At 36.8% G+C, this 17,934-nt stretch overlaps 1 protein-coding gene across 1 annotated transcript in view; it reads right to left on the bottom strand.

Moving 5' to 3' along the window:
* Positions 1-9,344: 9,344 nt before the first annotated feature.
* Positions 9,345-17,934, bottom strand: part of LOC124803280 (beta-galactosidase-1-like protein 2) — a 257,902-nt gene continuing 249,312 nt past the window's right edge. The window contains exons 12-13 of the mRNA XM_047264463.1: positions 12,592-12,814; positions 9,345-9,464 (exon numbers count right to left, since the gene is read on the bottom strand). Coding sequence (XP_047120419.1) covers positions 9,396-9,464; positions 12,592-12,814 — 292 coding nt within the window. The 3' untranslated portion in view covers positions 9,345-9,395. The remainder of the gene's footprint in view (positions 9,465-12,591; positions 12,815-17,934) is intronic.

The following is a 17,934-nucleotide window of genomic DNA, read 5'->3' as shown; positions in this document are numbered from 1 at the left end:
GATGCCTACAGTCTCAGCAGCCTTATGAATTTTTATCCGGTGACCTAAAAATAATATATCATAGAGTTCATAGTGGTTTCCTTTGTGCTGAACTCGATTGGACAGCAAGAGTGTGCTTAATCTTTGGTGCTTGTCTGATGAAGTTTAAATTCATTAATCCAAAAGTAAATGCTCTTCAGGTCTTCAATGATGGTGCATGATAGTGCAGAGCCCAAGTAAGCTCCATCCAATTCTTTTTTTCATTTGTGTGGCAGTCCAACCCTTCAAATTAAAATGTTTAATAACTGCACAAAACTCGATTTTCTCCATTTTCAATCACAGTCGACACACTGATTAGTTAAGATGGCTGTCAACAATGAACTGCATGAGGTACATTGTCGAAGTTCTTTATACGATCCTTGGAATAATCAAGCTTACCAACCATAAAGACGCAATAAAAATGATCCATTCTTTCACAGAACTTTACCAGACTTATCAAACCACTTCTTAGGCAGTTTCTGTTAATTACACGACAGGCACCCATACTTGTGAGCAGCTAGCCTTTGCCGCTCCACGTAGTGATGAAGAAAACTAATGTATGGCACCCCTGCTGCATCTATAATCAAGTTAACACTTGGACTATACCCGACCGATACTCGGTGCTGCACTTTGAGAACTCCTTCTCTGTGATCAATCTAGTTCGTGCATACTACCAAATACCAATTGCACCAAAAGACATCCCAAAAGCGGCCGTGTGTACAGAATTTGGTCTTTTCAAATTCACTGGGATGCCATTTGGTCTACGTAATGCTGCACAAACTTTTCAAAGATTTATGGAGGGAGTAAGTCACAATTTTGAATTCTGCTTTGTTTACATTGACGATGTGTTAATAATGTCCAGTTCAGTGGCAGAACATCTAGGACATTTACACTAGATTTTCAACCGGCTTCGTGTGCACGGTTTACTAATTAATCGGGCAAAGTGTGTCTTCAGAGCAACAGAGATCCAATTTCTGAACCACACCACTAATGCCTAAGGAATACAGCATCCACAGGAAAAGGTCGAGGCAATAGTCTGTTACTTTCAACCGGCAACAATGTGCGAGTTACCTCAGTTCCTGGGAGTCACGAATTATTATCGTCACTACGTTCAGAACCATGCCCTCTTAGCAGCGCCACTAAATGAGTTTCTATGACTGACACATAAATTCAGTGACAGTACAGAGTGGGCTGATGAAGCACTATTGCAGATGTCACCCTGTTAGCACATCCAGTTCTGCAAGCATCTCTTGCCCCCATAACTGATGCTTCCATGGTACAATGGGTGCAGTGCTACAACAACAGGCGAATCAATGTTGCCAGCCATTAGCATTCTTTAGCAAGAAGCATTCTCCAGCACAACAAAACTGGTCCATATACAATCTGGAACAATATACTATACGCTGCCATTAAAAACTTTCAGCACTTGCTGAAGGGGTTACTGTTCACGTTGGTTACCAACCACAAGACCCTCATGAATGTGTTTCAAAGACCTGAAAATGATTTAGCATTCTAGGTGCTTTAGTTAGATTACATTGGGCAATTCATGACCAACATCATACACACCGATGGAAAAAGGAATGTGCTGGTCAATACCCTATCTCACATCCAAGAGATCATGGTTGTCATGAATTATGAAGCAGTCACAATAGCACAATAGTTCTATCTCAAGTTACAGCAGATTTCAGCACAAGCTTTGTGTCTACAACTATAGTGTATCCAGCTACCAACAGCAAACACATGGATATACTACAATGTATCAATGCTAAGAGAATGCCGTTTTGTGACAACTGGTTACTGCCAAAAAGCCATCACTTTATTACATCAACTATCACATCCAGGGGTCTGTGGCCCTACCAAATTGGTCAAACGAGCTTTTGTGTGGCTGTATTTAGGCACAAGTTGCAAGACTTATGCGCACCAATTCACTGCCTGCCAGCACAACAAAATTTCTTGGCTTGTTCATGTGCCCCTTGGTGCATATTTGCCATTCATTCAAGGTTTTGACCATGTACATCTGAATATAATATAACCTCTACCATCTTCTGAGGGGTCTACCTATTGTATGACTACATTTGATCGACTTGCATGTTGGTTGAAGATTTTACCCATGGCAGGTATCCATGGATGGATCACCCGTTTCGGAGTCCCTTCATGTATCGCCACAGATTAGGGCAGACAATTTGACTTGCACCTGTTCAAGGCTTTCGCTGTACCATTGGGCACAAACAGGATTATAATCATAGTGTACCACCCAGTGGCAGATGGAATGGTAGATTGACTTCATCAGGAAGTGAAGGCATCACTACATTGTCACAGTTCACAGCACAGGACAGAAACTCATTAAAAATAGCATATGGTTTGATTGCTCTGCTGGTGCTAGACTGAAAGTTTCAACATTTTCTGGCTGTAATACATATTCTGTAATTTTCAGTTTTGTATGTAATATGGGCCTAGTTTAGATAATATAGTCACAAATTAAACAATTGCTTAGCAGTTTATTGTGTTCTTTTTTCACATTTCTTCTTGCTATGAATATTTTTTAGTGTTTTTTTATAAGTAATCACTAATAGGCTAAGTTAGGAAGGATACTTTACTAACAATTGTACAAAAGTCTTGTTATACTGCATTATTTCCTGATTTGTACCACAAACTTTTCTTAATTGTGCAATGCAAGATAATAAAAACAACCCCTAATGTCATAAGAATGATGTTCATGTTATTGGTTGGTGATTTTAGACAGACTATCCACAATAACTAAAGTCACTCAGGCAGACAAAGTAAATGCATGTTTGAAAGTGTCAACCTCATGACAGTATGTTATAAAATTAAGTTTAACAACTTTTATGTATATACAACAGCACAACACAATCATAACAATTTGTGTGTGCTCTTCTGAAAATCAGTGAAGATCATATTAATACAAATACCATGTTTTCCCACATATGAATTACTTATACACAAGCTATTGTTTCACACACCAAAGTTGGAAATACTGTTTACATGAATTTCAAGGTGGCAAAAAGTGAAGCATTTTGTAAGGAGAAACTAGTGTCCCCTGTAGCTTACCAGTAAGCTCAAGGTGGATGTATCTTCTCCCTGTATGGGAGTTAATACAGTTGTGCAACTTTTACTTCAAGAGCTTATTCTGACATTGATGGACCCATAAACGTTAGATACCAGGATAGGTAACTCACTGAAAGCATTTGGAGACATGCAATACATTAATAATAGAGCTATCTACTGAGGTCAAAAATCAGTTTCATCACTGCAGTACATGTAACACATTCAAAGCAGCACTATTTCTAAAATTTTATGTTAAGCACTTGGATGCTATCTACAGTACACCAGAGGTACGTGTGAAAGTATGAGTTTGTGTCAACAGTTTTGTTTATTTTTATTTTTAGAGTTAGTCAAGATTCTAATAGGGCACAGATGCTGTATATATGACGTTTCCTTTATCTGTATGGTATTTAAATTTGTAATTAAACTTTCTACTACTGTATGTACAGAACAGTCAATAATCACTGACTGCACTAATACAGATTATGTTGTTGTATTCACATAAGATTTTAATTAGTTTTTTTTTATTTGTGGCTATAATTTTCAGTAACTGCAATATTATTTTTTCAAGATAAATTTCAGTCATCAGCTGCAAATAAATTTTATTATGCTTTACTAGTTTTTCACAAATTAATTTGTCATCTTCAGAAGCCTACAAAATTAGGGATGTTATAAATCCTTAGATCTTGGCTAGACCAAGCAAGGTGGTGCAGTGGTTACACACTGGACTCACATTCGGGAGGACGATGGTTCAATCCCGTGTCCAGCGATCCTAATTTAGGTTTTCCGTGATTTCCCTAAATTGCTCCAGGTAAATGCCCAGATGGTTCCTTTGAAAGGGCATGGCCGACTGCTTTCCTCATCCTTCCCTAATCCGATGAGATCGATGACCTTGCTGTCTGTTCTCCTTCCCCAAACACCCCAACCCAACCTTGGCTAGACATTTATGTGAAGCATAAAAAGTATATTACAGAGACTGCCAAGCTCAGTACTCAGAAATTACTTTTTATACAACATGTAAATGTACAGCCAAGGTCTAAAAATTTATAATATCATTAATTTTGTAGGCTTCTGAAGATGACAAATTAATTTGTCAAAACCAGTGAAGCATAATTCCAACTGATGATTGAAAATTTTCCTGAAAAAAAAAAGAACAAAAAAGATTTTTATTAGGGTCAAGAGTAGCTTTAATGCATACCTTAAAAGCGAAAAACAGAGTTTATATTTCTGTTTCTCTGCAATATTTACACATAACAATTAAAGCAAAAAATTATCATTATACTGAAGTAAAAAGCACCTTTACAATATTGATTGTTCTGTAGTACTATGAACCTCAGAAAGCCGTCACTATCAATTACAATATTTTTTGCATCTGTAAGTCACTTCAAATAATGATTACAAGGAATCACTGAATGCTACTGTGAGACTCTTTATTCATAGTTTAAGGAAATTATACCACTTTAGAAAGTATTTATTTATTTGATTGAAGACTAAGCCTATTATTTTGTCATGACACTAAGTATATTAACAAGAGCAGAATGAGAGCAGGTTCACATAGAGCCAGTTGCTGCAGATCTTAAGCGATGGTGGGAGAAGTCACATCATGTAACAAAGGTAAACAGCCTTTCAGTTTCATAACTTATGCATAAGGTGGCACCGCAGTGTACAATTAGATTGTATCCAAATGGAAGTAGGCATACACGAATGGTGATGGGGATATGTGCATATAAGTAATTCATGACTACAGAAACTCATCTTAATGGCATGGTTATATTACATAATTAATTCTGTAGCATTTTTCGTAGTACAGAATAATTGATGAGCAAAATTTAACATGAACTGCATGTGAGTATGGGAAATTAAGATTGGTTTTGTGGAAAAGCAATTTTGACTCCCACTAATGAATTTGTGTTACCAACAATTAAAAACATGATGTCAGAACTAGAAAAAGATACTGTAGAATATCTATTTGTTGATAATACTATGGACACTGAACAAGTCATCTCATACCTTACAAAGTTTGTTACCTCTTTTGAATTGTCAGGAGTGATTTATCATAAACTGTGTTTGTAGGTTGGTGTTCTGGTTCTGGTCCTGTTAATTTGAAATTTTGATGTGACCAGATAGTGTAATGGAACATGTGTTCAAATTACACATCTGGGCTGAAATATTGTTTGGGCCATTACAATTTGTGGTAGAACTACAGGAGGAACTGCTTTGACTCCATGAATCCCAAGTATACCAACAGATTTGGCTTTTGAGTTTAAAATATTGCAAATGCCAATAAAATTTGCTTTTCTAATGGCATGAATAAAACCCTAGGACAAACATCCAAAGTTACTAGTCTGTATTTAGAAAAACTGTGTTTTTCTCATGGGTAGCTCTATATGGCATGCTCACGTGTATCCAACCCACAAAATCTTTACATTCTTGCAAAAGAAGGTAAAACATTGTTTACAGAACTATGTTAGGATCATACAATAAATAATTGATAAGAAAGAAAAAAATTATACAGTTTTTAATATTCTTTAACCAAGACTCAAAATAAGACAAAAAATAGAAACCAATTATATATCTATATACTGGCACCACACACATTTATGCACACATACACATATCTCCACCACTATATAGGCCTACCCAGATATTTATAAATTAATAGCTTACTAACCATCACTCACCATAACAAAACTACTCATATGTGAGTGCAGCTGCACGTAAGAGCCGTATTTCTTGTAAGCACCATGGCCATACTGTCTTGTGCTGCTTCCACCAATGGGTTCTCGACAGAAAAATTTTAACCCCATTTTATTCTAGGATATACAAGTGGTAGGCCTGTCAGTCTGTGGTGTCATTTTATAGGGGCTATCCAGAAATAAACAAATGTTTTGGTCTATTGCTGTGGTGGGTGGGGCTACGTGGGGAATCATTTTAGCAATAATACAACCTGCAAACAGGAAAATTCTACTGACATAAGTAACTAAGTGATGGAAAACACCTGGGATGTTGTTGAGCACCAGCTCCGTGCCTAAAAACCACCTCCCCATCATATACTTGATGTGTGCATATAATATACGAATCCACATACCTCCAGACACCTACCAAGAACTTGTTGGATATATGCTAAACAAATAGCTTCTGTATTGCATTTCAAAGGTGAACTAACATGCTGTTAATCAAGTGTTGTTATGTACAAGACCAAGGCACACCACAATGAATTCCTGATATTTTTGTTATGATACTATATGGTCCACACTTTGTTTTTCTCACAAATATGAAAGTTTATACTTCTGTCTTATTACATATGCTGATTACATGTAAGGGTATCACAACTGTTTGAAGTTCATGTAATGTTTCACCAAATACATCAAGGTGACAAGTCATAGGGTTGTGATATTCGCAGATACGAATGGCAGTAGTATTGCGTACAAAGGTACAAAAGAGCAGACCATTGGTGGACCTGTCATTTGCGCTCAGATGATTCATGTGGATAGGATTCTGATGAGATTATGGCTGCAAGACAGGACTTTTCAGACTTTGAACATGGAATGGTAATTGGAACAAGATACATCGGACATTTTGTTTCAGAATCATTAGGGAATACAATATTCTGAGATCCACACCATGAAGAGTGTGCCAAGAATACCAAATTTCAGGCATTACCTCTTACCACACACAACATAGTGGTGGGCAGCTTTCATTAAATGATCAAGCATTTGCATAGAGTTGTCTGTGCTAACAGAGAAGAAACACTGCATAAGCACCCACAGAAATCAATTTGGGACATACGTTGAACATATCCATTAGGATGGTGTGGAAAAATGTGCCATTAGTGGGCTGCAGCAGCTGATGACAGATGTGAGTGCCTTTGCTAACAGCACAACATTGCCTGCAGCACCTCTCCTGGGATTGTAACCATATCGGTTGGGCCCTAGATGACTGGAAAACCCTGATGTGCTCAGATAAGCCCCTATTTCAGTTGGTAAGTGCTGATGGTAGGGTATGAGTGTGACACAGATCCTACAAAGCCATGGACTCAACCTTACAACAAGCCATTGTGCAAGCTGGTGGTGGCTCCATAATGGTGTGGGCTGTATATATGTGGAATGGACCGTGTCCTCAGCTACAATTGAACCTATCATTGACTGGAAATTATTATGTTCTGCTATTTGGGGACCATTTTCAGCTACAACTGAACCTACCATTGACTGGATATTATTATGTTCTGCTATTTGGGGACCATTTTCAGCTCTCATTGGCTTCATGTTCACAAACAATGATATCATGTCACCAAACCACAACAGTTTGTGACCGATTTGAAGAACATTCTGGACAGTCCAGCAAATGATTTGGTCACCCACATCAGCCAAAATCCCATAGAACATTTATGGGATGTAAATGAGAGATGAAATCATGCACAACATCCTCCACCAGCACACTTCCTCAATTATGGATGGTGATAGAGGCAGCATGGCTCAGTATTTTCACAGTGAACTTCCAATGACTTGATGAGCCCACACCATATCAAGGCACCGCACTACACTGAGGAAAAGGAGGTGGACATAATATTAGGAGGTATCCTGTGACTTTTGTCACCCCAGTGCATATAAAAACTGAAGCTGAACTCAATGTAAACATACCAGTATTTTGTGTACAAAAATTATATATGATGATTACTTTTACATTAAACATAACTGCTTTATGACATAATGTAATATAAATATTAACAATATTAGTTAGCTTCTATTTGAACCAGTAATTAAGAAATAACATTTGAATGTTGTTACAGTCATGAATATTGTGATGTTTCAGGTGTAAACATCATGTACATTATTATTCTTTGCAATTAATTTATGTATTCTGATTTTTTTTTCATCAAAGTTTGCGAATATAACTCTTTAAAAATTGTAAATTCAGCAATAATTGAGAGAAACATATTGTTAACGTACATTAATAGCTGGGCACCTGAGCCCACATGTTTAGTCTTCCTCACAGTTTCAGTCAGTGTCAGTCAGTGTTACTTAGATTGTTTTTTTGGACAACTTTTGTAGACATTGTTTTTAAAATTTCCAAAAGCTCATTACCAATAGAAGTTATAACCCACAATTTGTGTTCAGCTTTCTATTTGAGTGTCAGATATCACTTCATACTATTGGATCCTAGGCTATTTTTTTATTAAAAGCAGTGTGCAATTTGTCCACATTATTGATAGACAAAAGAAAAATTTTAATACTATCATTTGTATATTTCTCTATTTAACCTTAATTCTCATGCTAAATATTTTATTCTGAATAAATAATTAAAGAGCAAGATGAAATCATAAATTTTCATTTTTAAAATTTACAGATTAGCTGGAATATTAAGTTGTCAATTGGTTTTGGCTCATTAGTAGCTGTATGAATGTGGTATTATGAAAACTACAGGCTGCAGCTCATCCCTTTATGTGCTTGTCTGTTGCTTGGCAGTTTTTATGTGTGTTGAGTGGTTGTCTTTCCTCATTGTATTGTTTGTATTCTGTCTAGCATCTTCTTGATGGAAGATTTCATTGAAATATTTCTGATAGGATGCTTCTTTTTAATAAATGAGTTTACCACATACAACTGGTTTTTGAAAATTTTAGACTTTCTCTTCATTTTCTACCTTGGCTTACTACTGGTTTAAGTTCCACTTGTAAATGGCTTAAAACTGGATATGGTCAGTCATGAATAAATAAATAATAAATTTTCAATAAATACAGTAAGGCAAAAAATAAGTTGCCTATGATCTTTATAAAATTTTGGCTGTTAGACCCAAAATCAAAGAGCTGCATTGCATGTTGTAAAATGAGAAAATTATACATTTCTCAGCTTTTCTCATGGTTATTCTTCCATTATTAACAAATAATTTGATGTATAAAGTCAAATGACCTGTCATGCTTCTTAATGTAAAATCAGTTTTTTACAAATGCTGTATTTCATAAATTTTTATGAGGAAAGGAGGGAGGCAGTAGGACTGCAAAAGGCCCTGGTGTGTTAGGAACTTAGAAACAACAAAAAGTATTTGATTAATAAAGCTTCAATTACAGATATACCCAGGTATGCAGGCAGAAGAATGGAAGATTAGGATTTAACATCTCATTGACAATGAGGTTATTAGAAGATATGAAAATAGACAAAAGATGGAAAATCAATCTGGCTCTGGTGCCAGAGATCAACTAAGAAACAATGTCTGTTTTACATCTCAGAACAAAATACATTTTTCTTGGCCAGTTACAGCTACAAAAACAGCAATGTAAAAATAGGTTAATGTATTTATAAATTGTAGTGTGCTATATTTTAGCCTAGAATTGGTGAGTCACTGAAGACAACTTTTGTGGAAGGTGTGTAGAGCTCGAATATGAGTACCTGAAAAACAAAAAAGAATGTCTTATTATGAGTAACAAAAATTATTTTCGACCTATTGCAAAGGCAAAAAAATTTCTACTATAAATGAAATTAAGCTTAAAAATGACATAGATCTATGACAGTATTTAAAAAAAATGCTCTTGGTTATGTCAGAGTCATCACTCCTATGGAATAACTACTTTGCAGTAGATTCTCATTCAAATAAGTGTGCAATACTATCATAGTTAGTGTAGATTATATGACAACTCTCTAGTCTACCTCTTCAGCAGGGGCTAAATGAAGCTGGTAACCATCCAGTGTGGCAATGCTTAGTACATGGGATCACAACACTCAGCAATGAGTGCAATCAGTTGTGTTGGTGATGATGATGATGTTGGTGATGATATGACAATTAATGAATTTAATTTCAAGTTCAGACATAGAAATGACAGGAAGTGTATTCTTTATGTCTACATCTATATTCTGTAAGACACTACACAGTACATGGTAGAGGGGACTTGGTAGCAACATTAACAATGTTCTGTCCTGTATCATTTGTGCACATAAGAAAGCACTCCGTCTTCAGGCCACAAGTGGCCCCTCGGGACCATCCGACTGCCGTGTCATCCTCAGGTGAGGGTGTGGATAGGAGGGGCATGTGGTCAGCAGACCGCTCTCCCAGTCGTTATGATGATTTTTTTTGACCGGAGCCACTACTGTTCGGTTGAGTAGCTCCTCAATTGGCATCATGAGGCTGAGTGCACCCCAAAAAATGGCAACAGCTCATGGTGACTGGATGGTCACCCATCCAAGTTCCGCCATGCCCGACAGCGCTTAATTTTGGTGATCTCATGGGAACTGGTGTTTCCACTGTAGTAAGGCAGTTGCCATTTGCGCACATAGTGAGAGGAAAATGACTGTGTATATTCCTTGGTACATTTCCTATTTTCTCTTACCATACATTATTCTCATAATCCTGATATGAGATATACAATGGAAGCAGTAGAACTGTTGAACATGCTTCCTTGAATGCCAGTTCTCTAAATTTACCCAAAGGTTTCTGGAGTACAATGCCACATTTCTTCCACATATTTCCATTTAAGTTCCCTGAGCATTTATAGTACACTTTCATATGGGCTTTACTGACCTGATATGATACCAACAGGATGTCTTCGAACTTAGATGCTTGCTGACATGCATATTTGACAAGGACTTCAACTGCTTGATCAGTACTCTCGAACTGGTAACTCCAATATCTTGTATGTTGCTTCCTGTACATATGCACTACATTTTCCTGGAACCCTTACAGTAAAAAATAATCCTTCTGTTTACCATCCGTACTAACAGTATTTCATATTTGTCTGATGATGCAAATGACCAAATGGTGCTGATGACCTGGTCTGATACACCATTTATGTATGTTGAGAACATCAGTGCTCCTTGGTGTATATCCAATTTTACTTTAATTTCTGTGGAACATTTGCCATCCAGTTGAGGAAAGTTTTGCCTTTATCTTTTAACTAATAGGGTATTACATTGCACTGGATTATTAATAACCCTTATGTTTATTGTTATTATTTTCTCTTTAACAAGTTATTTCTTTTATATTCAAAGGATAGAATACAAATTTTTCCAACTGCAACAATACTGTTGAAATCCCTTTGCCATCTCCATGAAAATCCAGGACACTATACACAAAATTCTATTTTGTTTCAGCTTTACCACATTCAGACATAGAATGATAGCTTGGATCCCACTTAATCAACCAAGTTTCAGCTTCTACCCATTCCACTTCATAAATGAGTTAATGAAGTTCCCCGTTAATGTGATCTCTTTTACTTTCTGACATGGGTGCAGCATTAGATTATTGTTCTTTTGTGCTCACATATGCCTCAGCATCATGTTATCAAGTAGACATTATACTTAAATTGTCCATATAGCTGACTTCTTTAGATGGGATGCTGTGCCATGTCTCACTAAACTGATGTCAAACTAGAAATGAATAACAGGTCTTATGGGCTGAAAAATGGCCACAGTATGCTGCTTCCTAACATCACACATACATTCAGTACTAGCGTGTGGTAAACACTGCCAAAATATGTAGGGCTATCAAAAACTGCGGCTAAAACCCTGTGCTGTGTGAAGCAGAGAGTGTCGTATCATTACATAACAAATTAGGCCACATTTCTTGCTTAAAGGAAAGGTCTTTTCTGTATAAAAAACATTATCTGCCAATCTAATTTCAATGGATTCTCTAACAAAGAGACATCCAATAATATAAGGTGGCAGCAATGAACTGTGTCTCACCATATTTCACTGTTTTCTGCAATTATGGATTTCACATATAGTTACAGCTGTGTGTGGTGGTAAGATCCCATGCACCACTTCTGGACTCTCTGAATTGGCTACCCGTATTATAAGCTCTTACTCAGTGACACAAAATTTATATACATTGAGCTTCAGATCATCTTTCACCGAACCAAGAGGAGATCTATTATGACAAGTAAAAGACACACTTAAAATGAAATCCTTTTAAAATCCTACCAACATTTAAAGACACTTTCCTAGCAAAATGGAATGAAACAACAATTTTCATTAGTCTTCATATGCATCAGAGCAATCCAATGATCATCTTCCTTAGGAGTTAATACAGATAACATCTTTCCTTTTAAAGGAGAGTCGTATTCTTGCTTAATTTAAGTAAGCGATTCGTATTCTTGTTTAATTTAAGTTACCGTTTATTGCACTGTTCATGTGGACCTTCAAGTGCTTTGTTTATCACACCATCTAACCATAAAAATATCTTTACCTGTGTAGCAAGATAATCCACACATCAATTTATTGGATCAGATTTGTTAAAATGACATGAAAGGGATAGATGATGCAGATAAAATCAGTGAAGGTACAATGACATTAATTAATATCAGCAAAAGCCTCACACATACCGAACTAGCAATGAAATATGCATAATCTATGTCATTGTATTCACCAGTCATGAGTCCTCTTCTGTCAGCTACTCAAATGATTGTGAAATCTGCCTATAATGACTGGTCCAAATGAATTAAATCCATTACATACTAGAATATATTTTCATGTATAACTAGTTTGCAATATTTGTATTGCATTTTCCTTGTTCACTTGCATTTACCTCATTGGATCCCTGTACAAGCAATGGTGCAGGCACATATAGTGTTCTCTGAGGGCCAAGATTGAAATAGCGACCAAGAGGGAAGCCATTAAGGAAGACTGATCCTTTCCCCCAGTCACTCATATCAATGAAAGTGTCATTTGGTGCAGAATCCACATCAAAGATGGCTCGAACCAATACAGGACCACGAACTGAATCATCAACTGGCTGCCACCCAGTCAAGCTAGAACAAATTTCAAGTGCACACTTGTAGATTTTTACAGTCCATATTTTGCCTAACTGACATCATGGCAAAAGTAATTCCATTTTATGGTCAATATTGATGCGCCTGTACACATAAAGAAATTGTAAAAACATACTTAAACATAAATTAAAATCTTGCTACAAATGTGAAAGAAAAAAAGTCAGACAATTTGCTTAATACAGGTTTTTTACTTCAAGTCTCTGTTTTATTTCCAAGGTAGTATTACAAACTTATCACATTAGGAATAAGCGAACATTTACTGTCAAGCTGTTACCGACACACAAAACACAGACTTCAGTGCTATTAATATCACTCTGTAGACTTTGTTGAGAATGAATGTAACATCAAGATGCTCTTAGAGATTTTGTTAGATAGCTGTCAAGCACAATACACATATGTTTTATTCTTCTGCTTGCAATATTCCTTATTTATAACCTACTAGTGAACCTAGCAATGTTTTGCAATAGGAAAATATGTATGGGAGTTAGAGATAAGGGAATGTCCTAATCTGGGATATCCCTGAAAATTGAGTCATGACACAAAAATCAGCTCCTCGTTGCAACTTCACATACTGTCAATGTATGGAGCTCAAAGTTATAATAAAGAATATAGACTATGGATAAAAAAGATTCCTTTGTTTTTGTTTGTGATCTTTATTGTTACATCAGGTTTTTTAAATTTTTTGAGCACACTACAACTACACCACCACAGCATATATGATATTTTTCATGTTTTTGATACTGTGAGGTAAGAGTACGAACTGGTTTTCTGAATTGATAGCTTGTAAGAGGGCAACATACAACTGCTGACGAGAAAATTTTTTCAAGTTTTTTAAATGCCCTTCTATTGTCATTAAAACTGACTGTGAGGAATTGTAATTTACTAAAATGTATAGCCTATGTTCTAAAAGTATAAAGTATAGTTTTTGTTTCTGGGATATTGTATGATAAGAATTAGTGAAGGGGCACATACAACTCACACAAGCAAGCAAACCTCACACACAAATGATCACTATCTCTGGCTGCTCAGGCCAGACTGAAACAAATATTTTGAATGGAAGCAAAAATATGTAGTGGAGTGGGGAAGTGGGAGGGATAGTGGGGTACAGGTGGGGAAAGAGAGTGCAAGGACTAGATGTGGCGGATAAGGCTACCTGTTGTGGCATTGGGAGACTGGGACGAATTGGGTTGGGGGGTTGGGGGAGTGGGGTGGGGGGGGGGGGGTTGGGGGCAGGGGAAAAGAGAGGAAGCAAAACGGAAAGGAGCAGAGAAGGGGGAAAGATTGGTGGGTTCAATGGTAGAGAGCAGTGCACAATGAGCCTCCCACGTACAGTGAAAAAAACTTACATCTGGGTTCTGGTTGAGTTAGTTGGTTTAGTTTAGTTTGGTATTGCATGGTGCTACTTCACTTGCATCCTTTACCAAGCATCACAATGTTCTGTTGAAGGACCCTTTTTTTATGAATCTGGCTTGTATGTAATTCTGGTCATCACATAGAATTTTGTGGACCAGCTATGCTACCATATGGACTTCTGTGAAGCACATTCTCTGCTGCAGGGAACTGCTAAAGTTTTCGGACTTACGACTTACACCAAATTAATGACGGCTGAAAATGTATTTTCACTTTCAACCATCCATTTCCAGATGTTTATTTCACAACTGCATTTACAATTCAGTCCATTAACATGACGCGAATACATCCTCTTTCTGTGAGAACTCAGACAAGAGTGTACCAAAAAGATCTAAACAGTAACACAGGAGCTTTCTTACATTATGTTAAAAACCATCATTTGTTTTTCTTTTAAGAGATTCCATAATAATATCATAATCCCATATAGTCTGTGCATGTCTTCTGCATCCACAGAGTGCAAACCAGACATCCCACAAGTGATCAGGATTCTGCTGGCTTTGGTGCACTGCGGCTACATCTTCCCTCGTATGCCCTCTATGTTGGAACAGATATGATACGTACAGTAGGCCAGTCAATATTTTACCCCCTACTTTACTTAAACATTGTGAACATCTTTAGCTGATGTGACAAGTCTTCATATAGTGGAACACCCACAGTGTCCTGTTACACTATACGCCGCTTCACCAGATAGCCTTGTCTCCACCTCTAGTCCCTGTATACTTGGTCAGGAAGCACAGTTTCCTCTTCCCCCACCCCTACCTTGCTAACCTTCCCCCTTCCCTGCTCCAGTATGGATTATTATTACTGTTCATTGTGTTCATTTCAGTCTGACCTGAGCAGGAAGACAACAGTCACGTGCATGTGAGGTGAGTTTGCTTGTGTGTTTTTCTTTTCTGAGGAAGACTTCAGTCAAAAGCTTAATGTAACATTTTTTTTGTGCCTCTCTGTAGCTCAGTGATTTATCATTATGGTGAGTACCAATCTATCCTTTTCATAATTATTGAAAGCTTTGGACAATTTAGACTGTGTTGTAGTATTCTAATCATAAGCCAACAAGCCACAAATAAAACTTTTCTAATACACAGATTTTCTGTTACAACTGACTGCCAGAAAGAATACAAAACAGCAAATTCCTGTGTATACAATTTTTGTTTAAAATTATATACACATAGAAACAGTATATATGAGAGAAATGATTTATCTGATGGTTTAAATGCCCTGCTATCATAGTTAAAAGTGGCTGCCAGAAAGCAAATGAAATTACACATTTTCAAAGCACAGCATTTTTCTTTACGGCTGAATACTTGTACATTGTTGTTAAAAAGACAGTGCTTACTCAGTGATGAAAAATGAAGTCCCTTTGTTGCTGTTTTCTTGTGGAGAATTTATCTATAACCCTCAGTGCTAGTTATTGACATCACAGTCTTCTCATTTCTTCTGTTTAATCACACCTTCAGAATTCACAACATATTCAGGTAAAACAGCCAAATATTTGTGACAAGGAAGAATTCAAATGTAACAGCTGTTCCTTGAATCTCTTATAAATGTGAAGAAGAAGAAAAAATAATTGCATACTATATGGTTGTTGTTGCAGTCTTCAGTGAAAAGACTGGTTTGATGCAGCTCTTCATACTACTCTATCCTATGCAAATCTCTTCATCTTTAAATAACTATTGCAGACTACATCCTTCTGAATCTGCTTACTGTATTCATCTCTTTGTCTCCCTCTTCAATTTTTACTCACCATGCTTCCCTCTGGTACTAAATTGGTGATCCCTTGATGTTTCAGGATGTGTCCCTTCTTGTAGTCAGGTTGTGTCAAAAATTTCTTTCCTCCCCAATTCTATTCAATACCACTCATTAGTTACATGATCTACCCATCTAATTTTCAGTATTCTTCTGTAGCACCACATTTCTAAAGCTTCTATTTTGTTATTGTCTGAAAAGTTTATCATTCATTTTTCACTTCCATATGTGGCTACACTCCATACAAATACCTCCAGGAAAGACTTCTTGACACTCTCTATATGCGATGTTATAAAATTTCTCTTCTTCACAAATGTTTCTCTTGCCATTGCCAGTCTACATTTATACATCGTCTCTAATTTGACCATCATCAATTATTTTGCTGTCCAAATAGCAAAACTCATCTACTACTTCAAGTGTCTAATTTCCTAATCTAATCCCCTCAGCATCACCTGATTTCATTTGGCTACATTCCATTATCCTTATTTTACTTTTGTTGACATTCATTTTATATCCTCTTTTCAAGACACTGTTAACAATGTTAAGTTGCTCTTCCAAGTGCTTTACTGTCTCTGAAAGAATTACAATGTCATCAGCTAACCTCAAAGTTTTATTTCTTCTCCCTGGACTTTAATTCCTACTCCAAATTTTCCTTTATTTCCTTTACTGTTTTCTCAATAAACAGGTTGAATAACATCAGGGACAGACTACAACCCTGTCTCATTCCTTTCTCAACCACTACTTCCCTTTCATGCCCCTCAACTCTTATGACTGCCGTCCGGTTTCTGTGCTAATTGTGAACAGCCTTTTGTTCCCTATGTTTTAACCCTTCCACCTTTGGAATTTGAAAGAGAATATTCCATTCAACATTGTTAAAAGCTTTCTCTAAGTCTACAAATGATAAAAACATAGGCTTGCCTTTCCTTAACTTATCTTCTATGAGAAGTCGTAGGGTCAGCATTGCTTCATGTGTTCGTGCATCTCTCTGGAATCCAACCTTATCTACCCTGATGTTGGCTTATACCAGTTTTTTCATTCATATTAATTCAAGTTAGTACTTTGCAACTGTGATTTATGAAACTGATCATTCAGTAATTTTCACACCAGTCAGCACCTGCTCTATCTGAAATTGGAATTATTATCTTCTTCTTGAAGTCGGAAGGTATTTCACTCTTGCTCACCAGATGGAAGAGTTTTGTCATGGCTGACTCTCCCAAGGCTATCAGTAGTTCTAATTGAATTTTGTCTACTCCTGGGCCTCGTTTTGACTTATGTCTTTCAGTGTTCCATCAAATTCTCTGTGCAATATCATGCCTCCTATCTCATCTTCATTTACGTTCTCTTCCATTCCCAAAATATTGCCCTCAAGTACATCTCTCTTGCATAGACCCTCTACACATTCCTTCCATCTTTCTGATTTACTCCTTTGCTTAGGACTGGTTTTCCATCTGAGCTTTTGATAATCATACAGGTGGTTCTCTTTTCTCCAAAGGTCTCTTTACTTTTCCTGTAGGAAGCATCTATCCTACCCCTCATGATAAATGCTTCTATACCCTTACATTTCTCCACCAGCCATTCCTGCTTAGCCATTCTGCACTTCCTATCAGTCTCATTTTTTTAGATGTTTGTGTTCCCTTTCACTTTCTTCATTTACTGCATTTTTCTATCTTCTGCTTTCATCAATTAAATTAAATATCTCCTGTGTTACTCAAGGATTTTTAATAGCCCTCATCTTTTTACCTACTTAATCCTCTGCTACCTTCACTATTTCATCTTAAAAAGCTAACCATTCTTCTTCTACTGTATTCCCTTCCCTTGCTCTTGTCAATCATTCCTTAATGCTGTTTCTGAAACTCTCTACAACCTCTGGTTATTTCAGTTTATCTGGGTCCATGCCCTTACATTCCTACCATTCTGCAGTTTCTTCAGTTTTAATCTACAGT

The sequence above is a fragment of the Schistocerca piceifrons genome, chromosome 6 (genome assembly GCF_021461385.2).
Source record: "Schistocerca piceifrons isolate TAMUIC-IGC-003096 chromosome 6, iqSchPice1.1, whole genome shotgun sequence".
Classification (NCBI taxonomy): domain Eukaryota; kingdom Metazoa; phylum Arthropoda; class Insecta; order Orthoptera; family Acrididae; genus Schistocerca; species Schistocerca piceifrons.
Note: the sequence above shows the minus strand (reverse complement) of the source record. Positions and strands in the feature narration are given on the sequence as shown.